This window comes from Zonotrichia albicollis, chromosome 8 (assembly GCF_047830755.1).
Source record: "Zonotrichia albicollis isolate bZonAlb1 chromosome 8, bZonAlb1.hap1, whole genome shotgun sequence".
Taxonomy (NCBI): Eukaryota; Metazoa; Chordata; class Aves; order Passeriformes; family Passerellidae; genus Zonotrichia; species Zonotrichia albicollis.
In genome coordinates, this window is record NC_133826.1 from 1,588,482 (window position 1) to 1,605,498 (window position 17,017).

General features: G+C 53.7%; 1 protein-coding gene across 1 annotated transcript in view; it reads right to left on the reverse strand.

Moving 5' to 3' along the window:
• SGIP1 (SH3GL interacting endocytic adaptor 1) overlaps positions 1-17,017 on the reverse strand; it is a 56,629-nt gene that overhangs the window by 20,587 nt on the left and 19,025 nt on the right. The window contains exons 4-14 of the mRNA XM_074545612.1: positions 15,463-15,519; positions 14,946-15,000; positions 13,991-14,166; positions 11,658-11,669; positions 11,147-11,158; positions 10,144-10,168; positions 9,727-9,778; positions 7,670-7,755; positions 5,907-5,999; positions 4,976-5,050; positions 2,715-3,155 (exon numbers count right to left, since the gene is read on the reverse strand). Coding sequence (XP_074401713.1) covers positions 2,715-3,155; positions 4,976-5,050; positions 5,907-5,999; positions 7,670-7,755; positions 9,727-9,778; positions 10,144-10,168; positions 11,147-11,158; positions 11,658-11,669; positions 13,991-14,166; positions 14,946-15,000; positions 15,463-15,519 — 1,084 coding nt within the window. The remainder of the gene's footprint in view (positions 1-2,714; positions 3,156-4,975; positions 5,051-5,906; positions 6,000-7,669; positions 7,756-9,726; positions 9,779-10,143; positions 10,169-11,146; positions 11,159-11,657; positions 11,670-13,990; positions 14,167-14,945; positions 15,001-15,462; positions 15,520-17,017) is intronic.

The window sequence follows — 17,017 nt, forward strand, 5'->3', positions numbered from 1 at the left end:
GCTCCAGGGCTGGCACAACCGGGAGGTAGGAATCCTTGTCACAGTCATGTTTTCTGGAAAATCCCTTCGCCCGGCATTTCTCCTGGGAAGCTGAGAAGCCTCAGAGGAAAAGGAAAACAAATTCTTATGTCATTTGCTTCTCCTGTGTTGTGCTCACATGTGGAATGTGTTTGGAGATTGTTTCATTGGTTTCATGTCAATTGTTTTGACTTGTTGGCCAATCAGTACCAAGACTCTGGAGACAGTCACAAGTTTTCATCTTATCTTTTTAACCTTCTGTAAGTATCCTCTCTGTATTCCTTAGTATAGTATTCTGTAATATAATATAATATAGTATTCTGTAATATAATATAGTATAGTATTCTGTAATATAATATAATATAATATAATATAATATAATAATATAATATTCTGTAATATAGTATTCTGTAATATAATATATAATATAATTATATTATATAAATATATAATATTTATAAGGATAAAATAATAATTTAGCCTTCTAAGAATGTCAAGTTATATTCATCATTCCTCCCTGCCACGGGGCACCCCACAAATACAACAGATCCTCGTCACAGGGCAAAGCTTGGCCCAGCAAAGGAGGGGAAGGGTGGGAGAGGAAGGTTCTGGGATTTGCTGGGAGCACAAGCAGCTCCCAACCCGCTGGAAGAGACTCCCAAAGCAGGGAGCTGAGCTCAGGGCTCACAGACCCTGCTGCAGAGAGGGATTCCTGTGACCAAATGGGAATTCCAACTGGTGCCTCACGGGAGATCCAGGAGCCTGCTTGGCTCCACACACAGGAATTCCTTCCAGGAGAAGCCCAGCAAGACCTGGAGCTGGGCAGAGCAGGCAGAGGGGGCACCAGGACATGAAGGGCAGCAGGAATGGGAGGGAGCTCAGAGCTCAGTGCCAGGACAGCTGAGCCAGTGTTTGTCACCAGCTTCCGTGGAGCTCAGCAGCTCCATGGCTCAGACTGAGATAACTTAATTTCCCACTTACAAAAGAATAATTTCCTGAGTTCTTTGGGTGATAGCTCAGATTTAGCAAAGAAAGATCAAAGCTGGATTTATAGAAACAAGAAGAGGTGAAGGAGAGCAGGCTCAGACAAGAGAGGGCCTGGCTTAAAGGGAATAAATTCCAGTCATTCCTCTGCACAACTCCAAGATTCAAGCCACTTTTATTTCAAAGCCTAATTTGGGAACCAAAGTTTGAACTTTTCCTTCCTTATCCCAAGAAAAGCCAGAGAAAATAGAAAATATTGAGGGAAAATAACCTTGCAGGACTGAGTGTGGAGGGTTCTGTGGCCACCAGATAGCCAAATCCCAGCCAGATGGTGGCTTCCATCGAGGGAATGGACATTTCCTACTGCAGAAACTGACAGCATGTGGAAACCAGCACGGAATCAGAAATGTGTGTGAATGCTGGCCTTGGAGAGCATGGGGTGGTGGAAGGGGTTGGAACAAGGGGAGCTTTGAGGTCCCTTCCACCGTGACCCTGCGCAGAGCCTTGGTGACACCCGGGGCTCTGAGGGCAGATCCTGGCCTGGCTCTGCTCCACAGCACCCCAAAACCAGCCTTGGAAAGGCGAGAGGGTGGCACAGGTGCTGGAGCCGTGCTGCACACTCTGCTGCAGCCTTTGGAGGATTTGCACCATTTTTGTGTGGATTTTTCATTTCCCATTGCTGCCCAGCTGCTGAGACAAGAGGCAATTCCTGGAGCTGGGCTGTGGATCTTCTGGGCCAGGCTTCTCCATCTGAGGGGAGCCCTGGCACGCCTCCATCCTGTGCTCAGCTGGGAGCAGGCAGGACAGCAGTGCGGGATGGATCCTGCTGTCTCCTGCTCCTGGAAGCTCCTGGAGAAGTTCCAGCTCCTGCTGGACTCCGCAGCCCCCACAGGGACCCTCTACCCACCCCCCCGAGCCAGCACAGAAAAGCCACCAGCACTGAAGCAAAGCCACATCTGCAGTGCCAGCCACACTCAGGGCACCCTCCTGGCCGTGACAAATCCCACGGGCAGTGACACAAACCCCGAGCTCCCACCAGGAGGGTGGCAGGGGTCAGACACGGAGCTGGGGGGCTGCACTCCCACCCCACCACCAGTGCAGGTTCCTCAAGGCTCTGATTGCCCCCAAAATCACCTTTGGTGGAGGCAGGATGGGAGCACAGGGCTGAGCTGGGCTCAGGCCCTAAGAGAACAGGCTCAGGCTGCAGCTCCTCAGGCAAGGAGTGCCAGTAAGCCGAGCCTCCCCGGCTCATTTGCCTTAATGAACATCTATAATTAATCAGGTGAAAGCAGGCAGAGCCAGCAGCTTCTCCCGGGGGAGAGGTTCACCCCGGAACACATCTCCCATCCACACCCAGAGCCAGGAAGAGCCGAGCACCATTCCCACCGGGAATTACCGGGGTGAGAGGACGTGGTAAAAACAAACACCCCAGCCCTGATCTGAGGCTCGCTCAGACCGTTCACCTGAACCATTCCATCCCCACGGAGAGCACAACCGCAACAACAACAACAACAACGACAACACCACCAAGCCCGTGCCCGGTTTGGGGCGGGAAGGGCTCCGGGAAAGGCTCCGGGAAAGGCTCCCAGGGAGGGAGGGAAGCACACGGGAGGCGCAGGACACGGGCGGGCAGCAGGGCACGGCCGCAGGGACACAGCCAGGCGGGAGGGGCACCGGGGCCACACGGCAGCACACCCGAGCTCAGCACGTACCGCTGGCGCTTCCCGTGCTGGCGCCCGGTCCGGGCGACGACACCACGGCGCGGTACGTGGGCGGCGGAGGGGGCGGCGGGGTCCCTCTCTGGCCCGGCCCAAAATCTTTGGGAGAGGCGACGGGCTCGGCCGAATCGTCCTTAACGTGGGGCTGCTCGGGGAGCTTCTTGGGAGCGTCTTCCAGCTGCAGCGGCGAGGGCAGCGGGCGGGGAGGCTCGGCCGGGGCGCTGGCCGGGCTGCCCGCCGGGGACCCCGCCTTGTCCCGGGGCGACAGCTCCGGAGGCGCGTTCTCCGGGGATTGATCGGAAAAATTGACCCACTTGTCTTCCGCGGTGGCAGCAGCAGATTTGGGGGACGGCACGGGGCCAAAAATGCTGTCCAAGTCATTGATGGACGGGAGTTTGTCCCGTTTGGGCTCTGCTGCTGCTGCCTGGTCCCCTCCTGCGGTCAGAGGAGGTTTATTTTACACCGGGCGTTAAGCGAGGGCTGCGCTACTCTCTACGGGCTCTACTTCTACGGGAGAGGCTCTAAAATCACCTTTTCTCCTCTGTATTTATATAATTCATGGGCAAGAACGTTTCCAGCACAGCCAGGTGCGACATGGAATGAATCCCGCGGGATCCAAAGGCTGGAGGAGGGAGCATGCACCACCACGAGCCAGCACTCACAGCCAAGATTCCCAAATTCACAGCCAAGAATCCCAAATTCACAGCCTTCTGTGTCCTCTAAACCACATCCCGTCCTTATCAGCAACTCTGGTTTATCAGCAGGTACCAAAGGTGTGCACTCAGCGCTCTGGCACGCCCCACTCTCTCCATATATATATATATTTATAAACACTCAGGTATAAATACATATATTCAGACATGCTGGTTGGACACTGCTGGAGTCTGGGCATGCAGCACAGGATGCACACAGGGAGTGTATTCCAGCCACAAGGAATGCATCCAGCCACAAGCAGGAACAGATCAAGATTTTAGGGCACAGATCAGGATTTTAGGGCACAGATCGGGATTTTAGGGCACACACAGATGGGGATTTCAGGGCTCTGCTCACTGAGCCACCACACAGCAACACTCCCACCTGACTCCAGAACCACCACAGATCCACCAGCCAAGCATTTCACATCCAGGGAAGGGACAGGCTGACACTAAATGCCCTCTGGGATCTTCATGGCAGCATCACCCCATCCCTGCTCCTCTGTTTTGGGGGTCCACATTTAGGGTGGGGGGGATAAAATAGGGATTTGCTGAACCAGACAAAACCAGACCTCAGCCATTTGCTTCACAAATACACAAGGCACAGCCCAGCAAATGATCAGGCATTTGCTGCTGGGAATGGATGGATGGATGGACATGGACACCCTGCCAGCCTGGAAAATTGGGATTTGGGAGCACAGATGAGATGGGGATGGACAGAGCAGGGGCTCCTCATGGCACAGGGGTTTCACCCCGAGGGGCTCTGGCTGGCCCCACCAGCCTGCCCTGCTCAGACCCTGCTTTCCCACCAGCCAGCACCATGAATTATATGCCTGGAAGCAGCACCTGATGTCCTCTGGCTGCATCCAACACCTTTCCATCCCTGCCCTCGGGCTGCCCCTCATTCCCAGCACCATTTCCCTTCCCTGTCCTTCATTCCCAGCACCATTTCCCGGGCTGCAGGGTCAGGGGGGGCTTTTCCCATCTCTCAGCAGGGATTTGGGGGCAGGGAAGGCAGGAGCAGCTCCTGCCACAGGCAGACCCTGCACAGCTCTGGTTTCCTCTGCACAGGCTGTGCAGGGCTCTGGAATTGGGAATATATCCTGGTTTTCAGCAGGATGTTGAAGCTAATCCTGCACTGCATTCCCAAAGGCAGGGGTGGTGTAAAGAACATTAATTTCACCAGGGTGAGACCGACTTGGGAAGCAAAACCATCTTTGTGCTGCTTCTACTGCAGCATCCACTGAGACACCTCAGGGCTGGGGCTGCCCCTGGATCCCTGGCAGTGCCCGGGGCCAGGCTGGACACCGGGGCTGGCAGCGGCCTGGGACAGGCCTGGGCCAGAAATTCCTCCCAGCCCAGCCCAGCCTGGAATTCTCTGAACTCCAAGGGCAGAGGATGCACAAGGATCAAATCCATGCCCAAAATGCAGCCACGGGGACAGGGACCTGTCCCCCCAGAGCTGGGGATGGGATGTGTCACCCCCAGTGCCACCACAGGGCTGGGGCTGTCCCTGTCCCACCCCCGAGCCGGGGCTGTCCCGGTGTCCCCCGGAGCCGTTACCGATGGCCGGGGGCAGGGGGGAGCCGGTGCGCGGCGGCGTGGCCGGGATGTTCTTCGGGGGGAGCGGCGGAGGGGCTGAAAGAGAGCACAGAGAGGGGAGAGAGCTCAGCCGGAGAGCAGCAGGGACAGCCCGTGGGATATCAGCGGGATGGCTGGGAAAAAGGGGACAAGGCAGGGATGAACTCCCAGCTCCAATGTCCAGCCCGGCCTTGGACACTGCCAGGGATCCAGGGGCAGCCACGGCTGCTCTGGGAATTCATCCCATCCCTCTCCATCCCCACAAGGAGGAATTCTTCCCAACATCCCATTAATTCCTTCCCAATACCCACCCCTCCCTGCCCTCTGGCAGTGGGAAGCCATTTCTGTCGGGTTTGATGGAATTTTCCCCCTTTTTTTACATCTGCTGTTTCAACCCCCTAAATTAGCATTTTAATTAAACCTGGATCCTCCGAGGCACGGAGCTGCCTCCGCCTTTCTGCCGTGCCCATCCCACGTGGATCCAGGATGTGGATCCGGGATCGGCAACCCTGGGGCTAATTAACAGCGGCTAATTAACCAGCTGTGCTTTACAGGGGCATTTCTGCAGAGGAAACGGCTCCGCAGCTGCCCCGGGCAGAGGGAAAGCTGCAATAAAAATCCGGGATTGGGGCTGAGCTGCTCTCCCTGATGTTATCCTGGAAAAACCGGTGCTTCCCACTTTTCCAGCCAAGTAACCTCGGCATGAACGTGCAGGATCAGGATCCACCCCATCCCTGCAGCCCTTATCAATCCCTCTCCCTCCTCCACCCCACAGTGCTGTCACCCGAGCCAAACAAAGGGAAAAAAATCTTCTTTAATTTAAAATATCACGGAACTGCACAGCCTGGATGAGGACAGCTCAAATCTTTGACCTGATTTCTGGATATATTAATTTAATTCCATGGTCACTTACTTCCAGTTGGGAAAGGTCTTGGAAGTTTTGGGGACTCTACGTTTGTGTTGATGGGCTGGACTGACCCCCATATCTCAGGCTGGTCCAGAGCAGCTGAAAAATCAAAAGTAAACATTTGAAAGCAATGAAAAATCCAAATGTTCTCTTCCCATCACCCAAACACATGGATGAGACACTGAGGCTCTGGGAAAAGAGGGCCCAGACAGTGACAGAAACCTCATTAATTAAGGACAGGGGGTTCTGTAACGGTGGATAATTAAAATCCTGTCTGATTTTGAAGCAGGACGTGCAATTAGTTTGACACTTATGCTGCTTGACAAACAAAACAATGCCAGGGATGGATTTGGAGGCTTATTATGGGAAGGAAAACATTGTATTGATGGCCAAAGTGGTCTGGAATTTTAGGATATGCAAACAAAAAAACCCATCAGGTAGCAAAATTAAAAGATAATTGTATTCCCAGAGAATAAAGGGGGGGGGAAAAGAAGATATTTTTGTATATAATTTAGATTTCTTGGAGTTTTTGTGCTGAGAACTGCTTCGAAACGTTGCTTTGATTAAAAGAATTAACTGGAGGCGTTAATGACGGGACATAACGAGGGCAGTGGCCCTCCAGGAGGAGGAGGAGGAGGAGATCTCTGGGAAGAACCCGCTCCAGGGCATGGTTGGGCTTGGTTTTGGGGAAAACAAGTCTTGCAAAGTTCCTGTGCTTTGGGAAAGCTGGGAAAAAACAGATTTGGATGGAAGCAAAGTGTCTCTGTGTTAAAGGAGGGAAAAATGACATTTTTGAGATGCTATTTCCTAGGCATGGAGGGGTGCAAGGCTTGTCCAACAGCTGCCTCCAGAATCCTGGGTAGAGTTAAAACCCCCTGCTCCAGGGTGAAGGTTTGGCTGGAAAATGCTGAGGTTTGATGTTCTTGAGCTGTTCCCTGTCAGGATCTCTCCCAGACCTCATAATTAACTTATTGACTTAAGCACTTGCTGTTTCCACCCAGCCCGCATTAACCCTGGACATGGTCACCTGTCCTTCAACCCCTGCCTGGGCTCCTTCCTCCAGCAGGAGGGCTGGGAACCTGAGAATCTGGGAATTGTCCAGCTTGGAAAAGCCCTCGGAGCCCATGGAACTGCCAGTTCCACCCCTGACCTTGTCCCCAAGGGCCACATCCACACAGCTCTGAAATCCCTCCAGGAGTGGGGACTCCACTCCTGCCAGGGCTGGAGAACCTTCCCAGGTCCCTGACAGGAGATGCCACCGTGGCCCAAAGTCACTCACCATGTCCCCGAACTCACCGACCATGGCCTCAAAGCCACCATGGTTCCAAAGCCACTCACCAAGGCCTCAAAATTGCCAAGGCCTCAAAATCGCCCTGTTACTAAATTCACTCACAGGTCCCCACATTCACCCACCACAGCCTAAACTCCCTTGTCCCAGCCCCAAACTCACTCTGTCCCCAAACTCAATCGCCAAGTCCCCAAACTCACCCACCATAGGCACAAAATCCCTTGCCCTGTCACCAAATTCACCTGCCCTGGGCCAAAGCTCACCAGGTCCCCAAACTCCCTCACCCCAGCCCCAAACTCACCAAGTCCCCAAACTCAATCACCAAGTCTCCCACACTCACTGGCCATGCCCCAAACTTATCCACCATGGCCCCAAACTCACCTGTACCAGCCCCAAAGTCACCAGGTCCCCAAACTCACCCACCATGGCCCCAAACTCAGTTGTCATGTCCCAAATGCCCTCACCCCAGCCCCAAACTCACCCTCCAGCTTGGCCTCCTCAAAGGCCGACTCCAGCGGGGGCCCGAAGAGCGGGGCCAGCGCTGCTGGATCCTCCCCGGCCTTCTTGCTGTGGGGAGAGAGCACAGAGCGGCCATGAGGGAAAGGTTTGTGTTTGTGGGGCTAGAGAGCACAGAGTAGCCATGAGGGGCGAGTTTGGGTTTGTGGGGTGAGAGGAGCACAGGGCAGCCATGAGAGGCAGGTTTGTGGGGTTTGTGGGGTTTGAGAGCACAGAGCAGCCATGAGGGGCAGGTTTGTGGGGTTTGTGGGGTGAGAGAGCACAGAGCAGCCATGAGGGGCAGGTTTGTGGGGTTTGTGGGGTTTGAGAGCACAGAGCAGCCATGAGGGGCAGGTTTGGGTTTGTGGGGTGAGAGAGCACAGAGCAGCCATGAGGGGCAGGTTTGTGTTTATGGGGTGAGAGACCACAGAGTAGCCATGAGGGGCAGGTTTGTGGGGTTTGAGAGCACAGAGCAGCCATGAGGGAAAGGTTTGTGGGGTTTGTGGGGTGAGAGAGCACAGAGCAGCCATGAGGGAAAGGTTTGTGGGGTTTGAGAGCACAGAGCAGCCATGAGGGGCAGGTTTGTGGGGTTTGTGGGGTGAGAGAGCACAGAGCAGCCATGAGGGACAGGCCTGGGTTTGTGGGGTGAGAGGAGCACAGGGCAGCCATGAGGGGCAGGTTTGTGGGGTTTGTGGGGTTTGAGAGCACAGAGCAGCCATGAGGGGCAGGTTTGTGGGGTTTGTGGGGTTAGAGAGCACAGAGCAGCCATGAGGGACAGGCCTGGGTTTGTGGGGTGAGAGGAGCACAGAGCAGCCATGAGGGACAGGCCTGGGTTTGTGGGGTGAGAGGAGCACAGGGCAGCCATGAGGGGCAGGTTTGTGGGGTCTGTGGGGTGAGAGAGCACAGGGTGGCCTTGAGGGAAAGGTTTGTGTTTGTGGGGTTAGAGACCACAGAGTAGCCATGAGGGACAGGTTTGGGTTTGTGGGGTGAGAGAGCACAGGGTGGCCTTGAGGTACAGGTCTGGGTTTGTGGGGTTAGAGGAGCACAGAGCAACCATGAGGGGCAGGTCTGTGGGGTTTGCGGGGTGAGAGAGCACAGAGCAGCCGTGAGGGGCAGGTTTGTGGGGTCTGTGGGGTTAGAGGAGCACAGGGCAGCCGTGAGGGACAGGTTTGGGTTTGTGGGGTTAGAGAGCACAGAGCAGCCATGAAGGGCAGGCCTGGGTTCTGACCCCATCTTTGAGGCAAACACAAATATTTTTGAGGACGTTTTTTACCCCAGACCAAGGAGGAGCTGGCCAAACACAGGGTTTCAGACGGGGACAAGGGAAAGGAGCAGCACCCCAGTGCCAACCCTGTGGTGCCACAGCAGCTGCTGGGACACTAAGTTTCTTTGGGTTTAGTCAAAATTCCATGGAAAAGGATTAAAAAAATAAATACTTGAGGTCTGGGCCATGCTCTGCTCCAACACACCTTGAGTTGACCCCTGGAGCTGCAACGGGGCACATTCCCAGGGAGATTTGGCTTTATTCCATAAAAACTTGCATGTTTGCTGTCCTGAATCAATACATCCCCCCCACCCCCCCCCCAAGCTTGGCCTGCTCCCTATGGATCAGGCTCAAGGTGCCTTCCAGCAGGGAATGTCCTTGGAGCTTTTGGTGGAGAGCAGGGATGGGCACTGAGCATCCCAACCACCACCAGCCCCTCAGTCCTGCCAAAATCCTGGAATGGTTTTGGGTGGAAAGACCTTAAATCCTGGAATGGTTTTGGGTGGAAAGACCTTAAAGCCCACCCAGTGCCACCCCTGCCATGGCAGGGACACCTCTCCCACTGTCCCGGGTGCTCCAGCCTGACCTTGGGCACTGCCAGGATCCAGGGGCAGCCAGAGCAAATCTGGGAATTCCATTCCTCCCCCTCCCAGGGAACAATTCCTTCCCAAAACCCCATCTGCCCCCTCCAGCTCCCCATCCAGCACAGTGCAAGTGGGAATGTCCCAATCCCAGGTGGGATGAGGGCCCTGAGCCTGGGAAGGATGATCTGCACTGACCTGGCGGGGTCTGGCGTGGGCGTGGAGCGCCGGGGCCGCGTGATCTCCTCACCTGGGACAGGACAGGACACACATGGATGAGAGTCAGAGCCATTCCCACCCCAGAGCATCCCCCTGGCCCCCAGAGCCCTGCTGGCAGGGGGGGTCGCACCTGGTGTCCCACCCACCCTGCTCTGCAGGGATCCTGGCAGCAAAAATCTGCTTTTAACTCCAATTTATTTCTGTACAGAGCTGAATCAGGAAACTGCTCTGCTGCAGATGTCCCCCACATCTTCTCCAGGGAAAGCTTTTGGTAGCCACCAGCTCTGCAGGATCACTTTAAACCAAATTTAACTCACTCTTTTCCCACCCCCACTCCCCAAACCCCCCCAGCAGGTGCAAGGAGTGCTGGTTTGATGGACTGCAGGGGATACTTACTGGATAAATTCCTTTTGATCGTCCCCTGGAAGGAGAAACACAGGGATCAGTGGCATGCACAGGGACAGGACTGTGTGGCAGTTGGCACCCCAGGAGCAAAGCAGCCCAGCAGAGGTGGCAGGAGCTGTCTGAGGGGACATTTCCTGCAGGAGCCTGAGCTCCAGGGAGCAGAAAACCCTGCAGAAAATTCCTGAGCCACACAAAGGCACTGCTGGCAGCTCTGCTGTCCCCAGTGCCACATACACAGGGGTTGGGAATGGGCACAAATGGGCACATCCTCTGGGAATGGGCACTCTGCACTGCCATCCAGCTGTGCCAGGGGCTCGTGGGGCAGAAGCCAAACCCTCCCAGCCATGGGAACGGGGACACCCCAGAGCCAGAGCGGGGCCTCCAGGGATCCCCATCACTGAGAGCTCCCTGTGCTATCACTGGGTGTCACAAACATCTTTTATGAAATATCTTTTCTGTAGGATTTTTTCTCCTGAGAAGCTGAGAGGCCTCAGGAACAAAATGCAGACAATGGTTATCTGCTGCTGTGGAATGCAACAGGTGCATCTGGGATTGGCTATCTGCTGCTGTGGAATGCAACAGGTGCATCTGGGATTGGTCTCATGTGGTTGTTTCTAATTAATGGCCAATCACAGTCAGCTGGCTCAGACAGAGAGCCCAAGCCACAAACCTTTGTTATCATTCTTTCCTATTCTATTCTTAGCTTAGCCAGCCTTCTGATGAAATCCTTTCTTCTATTCTTTTAGTTTTAATATAATATATATCATAAAATGATAAATCAGCCTTCTGAAACACGGAGTCAGATCCTCGTCTCTCCCCTCATCCTCCGACCCCTGTGAACACGGTCACAACTGGGGTGACATGAGGGGCTGTGTGGCACCCCTGGCAGCTGTCCCCACGCCCTGTGCCCCCCCTGGCAGCTGTCCCCATGCCCTGTGCCCCCCCAGAGCCCAGCAAGGACAGGGACCCCCGTGACCCCATCCCAGTTTCTTACCGGGCTGCGCCGCTGCGGTCAGCGAGAGGGGAGAGAAGAGACACCTGGTCAGAGAGTGACACGTCAGCACCCCAGGGCCCAGCTGCCACCGCCACACCTCGTGGGTCACCCTGGGACAGCCCCCCAGGGGAACCCAGGACCTGGGAAATGGGGGGATTTTCTTCCTGGAAGCTGAGCTCTCTTGGAGAAACCCCAATGGCACCAGGGATTGGTTTCCTGCCTTCTCCTCCCTTTGGATGCGCCCCAATCCAGGTAACACCAAGCCCTTACACACCTGGTCCAAATTCTTGGACCCAAACTACACCCCCAAAGCACTCTCAGAGCCAAGCCTAGCTCTATTTTTACACATTCTATTTTAAAATGCTCTAAGTCAGCGATAAAGGAAATTAAACTTCATTCTAGAAGGGCAGGATTTGTTATTTGCTTTTGGCATTTCAGCTCTAGAGACACGACAAGAGCACACACAAAGCTGGGTTAAAATATTCCAGGACGTAAAAATTGCGTTTCTTACCGGACTTTTCCTCTAAAAGAAGGCAGAGAAAGAAAAAAAGAAGGAATTAGAAGGTGAGGGATTTTTCTATAAAGAGGAATCAAAGATTTGTGTCAGGTTAAAGACAAAAGAGAGTGACAGGAGTGCTCCAGCTTCACCCTTCACATGGGAGACTGGAGGGATAGGGAGCATTTGGAAATGGAAAAATTGTGTCTGAGCCATTTTAGGGGGGTGAATTCCATTGTTTTATCATGACAAGCCCTGCTGGCCGTTCCCAGTCAAGGCACCAGAATTCCCAGTGCAGAGGGCTGGCAATGAGGGTGACTGTGGACACAGCCCCTGGCACAGGGTGCCCAGAGCAGCTGTGGCTGCCCCTGGATCCCTGGCAGTGCCAAGCCAGGCTGGACAAGGCTTGGAGCACCTGGGACAGTGGGAGGTGTCCCTGCCATGGAATGGGGTGGGATTTGGGATGGGGTTTTAGGTCCCTCCCAGCCCAATCCATGGGATTTATGATCTCCCTTCCAGCAGTTCCAGAGCAGGGCTTTGTGACTGGCTTGGGAGCGAGGACAAGCCCAGGATGAGGGCAGGGAGCTGGCAGTGAGTGCTGGAGTTCCTATGGATGCCTGGCAGTGAATCCTGGGATTCCTGCAGGTTCCTGCAGGCAGCTCCTGCCCGGGGCTCTGGTGCTTTCCTGGCCCATCTGCTCCCTTGGCTGCATGTCCTGGCTTTGGGATCCTCCTGCCCAGCCTTGGGGGCTTTCCCTGAGCACATCCCAGGGAGGCTCCAGCCCAGCACCCGAATCCCTCAGCCCAGTCCCACACTGGGATCCTCCTTAACCCTTCCCAAACCCCCCAGCCTCAGCAGGAAAAACACCACGGGAAAGAAGAGACAAAAATCCTGTTTGGTAAAAGGCACATTCTACAAGAATTTGGTTTTCCTAATATTATTATAATTATTATCATCAGTATTACATTGTTCATTTTGAGGTTGGGTTCCCCCCCGCCCCTTATTTTTGTGCTTCCCAAAGCATCCAACTGCCATTTCTAATCCTGAAATGCCAAATAGGAACTCCCTGGTTGGGAAGCAGAAACAAAGCACACGGATTTTGTTTGACTTTGGCTTGGAGAGCCATTCACACTTCAGATCCAGGTTATTTATAAATCAAGGAAAGCTCTGTCTGGGAAGTCACTTCAGCCCACACTAAAACCTCCTGAAAGCCCAGAATCCAATCTTTTCATGGCTGAACAGATTGGGATGAGCCAACAGGAATCTTAACAAGCCTCAGGAAAAGCACAGGGGAATGGACTAAGGAAAAATGACCTTTCCTTCCAGGAACCTGGATTCACCTCCAGGGTGGGAAACATCCCTCTAAAACCCCATGGAAAACCCCACAGATGCTTCCCTTGGCTTGGGAGTCAGGGCAAGACCCTGAATGATGATGATTGAAAATTCCCCTTGATAGAAATTCCCCTTTTTCCTCATTGAAAAATGAGGATAAGAGAGGGAAAATAAAAAAAAAAAAAACAGGGAATAACACATCCTGATCTCTTTTACGAGGAGGAAAGGGAATTTTTGAGGTGTTTTGGACTGGAAACATCATTTCAATAAACCTGATCAACACCTGCAGAGCAGACCCCAAAACAAGGACGCCAAAGCCAAGTGGAACATCAGCTCCCAGCAAGTTTGGGATGATCCCTGTGCACCACCACTGCCACAGTGCAGCTGGTTTGCAGCTGCGAGATAAATTTGGTCATATCAGACCTCACCAGCTTAGAAGCAAAACAAATCCCCAGACAAGGCAAGGATAGGCTGGATTCAAACCTACACAGGACCCTCAGCCAGCCCCATCTGATCCTAAATGCAAACTCACCACTGGCTGAGGGCCTGGGTGGTGCAGAGACCCTGACCCATCAGCTATCCATAGGAATTTTGGATCCCCTATAAAAGGGGCTGCCATAATAAACGCTTGGTTGGATAATGAACTGCAAGGTGCAAATGGAGCAGAACTGATCCCAGGGACAGAGCCCGTGCCCCTCGTGCATTTTGGGGCCATTTTGGTTCATCTTGGGTGCAGCCCTGGCTGGGCTCTGGTGCTGCCCACGGTGGATCCATGGAGGAGATGCCTGGAATCAATCCCTGCTTTATTCTGGAACTCTGCCCAGCCTTGGCTCTGGGGCAGCCTGAATGAGGCACCAAGATCACCAAATTTATCTGGCAGCTGCAAAGGGACACACCAGGGGCCGGGGAAGGCCGGGGAAGGCCGGGGAAGGCCGGGGAAGGCCGGGGAAGGCCGGGGAAGGCCGGGGAAGGCCGGGGAAGGCCGGGGAAGGCCGGGGAAGGCCGGGGAAACTCACCACGGGGGATGGAGAAAGTGCAATGTTGCCAATGGAGGCCTTGAGCTCGTCCACGGTGGCGGCGCTGCGCAGGACATCCTTGGCCTGCAGGGGCTTGATCTTGATGTTGAATTTCTTGTGCGCCTCCTCCTCCTCCTCCGACTCGCTGGAGGAGTAGAAGTGCTTTCCTTTGGTAGGTACAGCTCAGTTAAGGAATTTTCCTCCCTCGGTGTTCCCAGCTTGCTGGAGAGCAGGAATCTGGTGATCCCAAAATGTTGATCCCAAAATGAGGAGGGGATAATCCTGTGCTGGGCCTGTCACTGCTGCATCCCTGTGCAGCCAGAGCACGAGGAACTGCTGCTCTCAGGGATAAATCCACCCCAGGGTTGGATTTATGAATCCATGTCTGGATTTCATGGAGTTGTTCAGGTTGGAAAAGCCCTATGAGACAATCCAGTCCAGCCATGCCCCAGTGCTGCCCCAGTTCCCCAAGTGCCACATCCACATGGATTTTAAATCCCTCCAGGCATGGGGACTCCACCCCTGCCCTGGGCAGCTGTTCCAATGTCTGTTCACCCTTTTCCATGGAGAATTTTTCCCTATATCCAACATAAACCTCCCTTGGAATTTGAGGCCACTCCTCCTGCTCCTGTCCCTGTTCCCACCCCACCTGAAGCTCCTCCCCGATCCTCCTTTTCTCTGGGATAATCACAGACATTTTGGTCTCCATGGAGCGTCCCATGGGATGTTTCCCCACTCATTTCACAGCAGTGAGTCAAAGACAACTCAAAGGCCTCAGGTGATTCAGCTTTATCTGTGGAGAGCCAGCTCCAAATGGAAATCAAAAAGTGGAAATAAGGAATTATAATTAATAATAAATACTAACAGTGAAATAAAAAGAGCCAGGGGCCTGCCTGTGAGCCCAGCTCCTGTTACAGGCTGTAACCCAAGAGGCAAAGCCAAAACCAAAGGATATATCCTGGTTCCTCGGGTCGGATGCTGTATCCCTCCTCATCCAGCTCAGGGGAGTTCTGCATAGACAACAAAAAAAAAACCAAAAAAACCAAAAAAAAACAAACAAAAAAAACCCCCAAAAAACCCAAAAAACAAAAAAAAACACCAAAAAAAAACGGGAAAATGAGGACTGTTCATTCCTGGAAAGCTGGAGCAGCTCTTCCCTCCTGTGGGAAAGGATGTCCTGCACAGCCCAACCCCCTGGGGCCACACAGGGCACCTCAAATTCCACGATTCATTTTGCAGAAGGAAAAGCTTTAATCCTTGTTGAGGATTCAAAGTTTTCTCTGACTAAACTGCAACGTCCCATGGGCCAGGACAGAGCTCCCCAGAGCCACCTCATCCCTGGGAATTCTGGCTGAGCTGCAGGTATGGAATTGGGGTCTGGATTCCATCCAAAGAGCCCAAAATGAGTGTGGGAAGAGCCTGGGGTCCCCATGGGATGCAGCTGGGGCAGGGAAGCTCCAGGGGACACTTACATATCTGTCCCAGTCGATCTCTGCATAAAATCCATTTGGGGCTCCGTTGGTTTTCTTCTGGAAAGGAAAATTCCCGCAGCTCAAATGGAGGGAGCAGGAGCACAGCACATCCCATAGCAGATGCTGTTATCCCACACCCACAGCACAAACCCAACAGCATTCCCCACCTCTGGGGCTCTCCCATCCCAGAGAGATGAAAGGGGAGGGAGTTTTGAATATTTCTTAGGTGGACATCCAACATTCCCTAGGGAAAATTGAGGAAAGTTTCTCCCTGTGCTGGAACCTCCCAGCCCTTGGGAAGCTCCCAACACCAGTCAAGCAGGGAAACTTCTCAGGAAATATTTCCTGGGAGATCAAAATCCCTTCCCCAAGAAAAGGCAATCCCAAGAAGGAGTCAGATCCCGTTATCCCACATGCCAGGAATTGTGAATTTGGATGGAACAGTGGGAAGGATGAGTCCATGCCATGAAACACCAACACACACAGGAACTGCTGCTTGGCATAGAGGGAATTCCGTTTGGAAGAGGCTCCAGGCATCCCTCACCTCTGGAACCCTTCCCTGGCTGGCTCTGGGCACCCAAACCCACCCAAAGTCCCACGGCCACTGTGATTTTGAGCACCTGAGTGGGACAACCCAGCTCCCCTGAGCTTCCAGAGGGACCATTCCCAACCCAGCTCCCTCCGAGGGGCTGGCAGGATGCCCTCCCTGGTCCAGGGCTGGGTGCAGCCCCTCACCTCCACAGCTCTGGGTGGAGCAGCTCCCTTGGAGCTCAGCTGAGGAGGGAAAACCTCCCTTGGGTTCTATTTTGTGGAAATTCTGGGTGCTACTCCAGGGCATTCCTGCTTTTCCCCCATCCATTTGTGTTTAACCCCATTTCCACAGGCCGGGCTGACCCTGAAGGGATTTTCCTGCACTCTGGGTTCCAAACCAAGGGCAGCTCCCTGTTTTCCACAGCCCTGTGGGAGCTGGGGGCCGAGCTCAGTTTTCCTTACCCCGTTTTTATTTCCTCCTTCCCGCGTGCCCTCGGCTTTGCTATTGGAGGTTGGATCATTGGGATGAGGGCTGGGCTGCTGCAAGGGTGGCGGTGGCACAAAAAGGGTTAAAACAGCTGCTCCTTGGCTGGTTTGGGGGGTTTTCTTTTTAAGTGCACAAAAGTGAGTTTTAGGAAGCAGGGAACACGGATTTGTCAGGAAAAAAAGGCTCAGCTGTGGCTCCATCAGGATTGAAGGTGGATTTTTCTGTGGGCTCTATTCAGCAGTCAGGATTTGCATTCTGGCCACTCCAGTAGCCGCAAAAATTATGTGGAAAAGGGTCTGAAGGATGAAAAATTATATTAAACTTCTCCATCGCCAATCCCTCTGCCTCAAACACCTCCAGCAACTTCGTTTTGTCCCCTAAAAATTGCATTTCTGCATCCTTGGAGAGGACACCTGAGGTCCCTCTGCCCACACCTGGCGAGGAAAAGCTGCCCATGGGATTTATGCTGGAACAGGGAACAGCCTGGGGATATTCCCAGAACTAAAATTGGAAAAACCCTCCAGGATCATCCAGCCC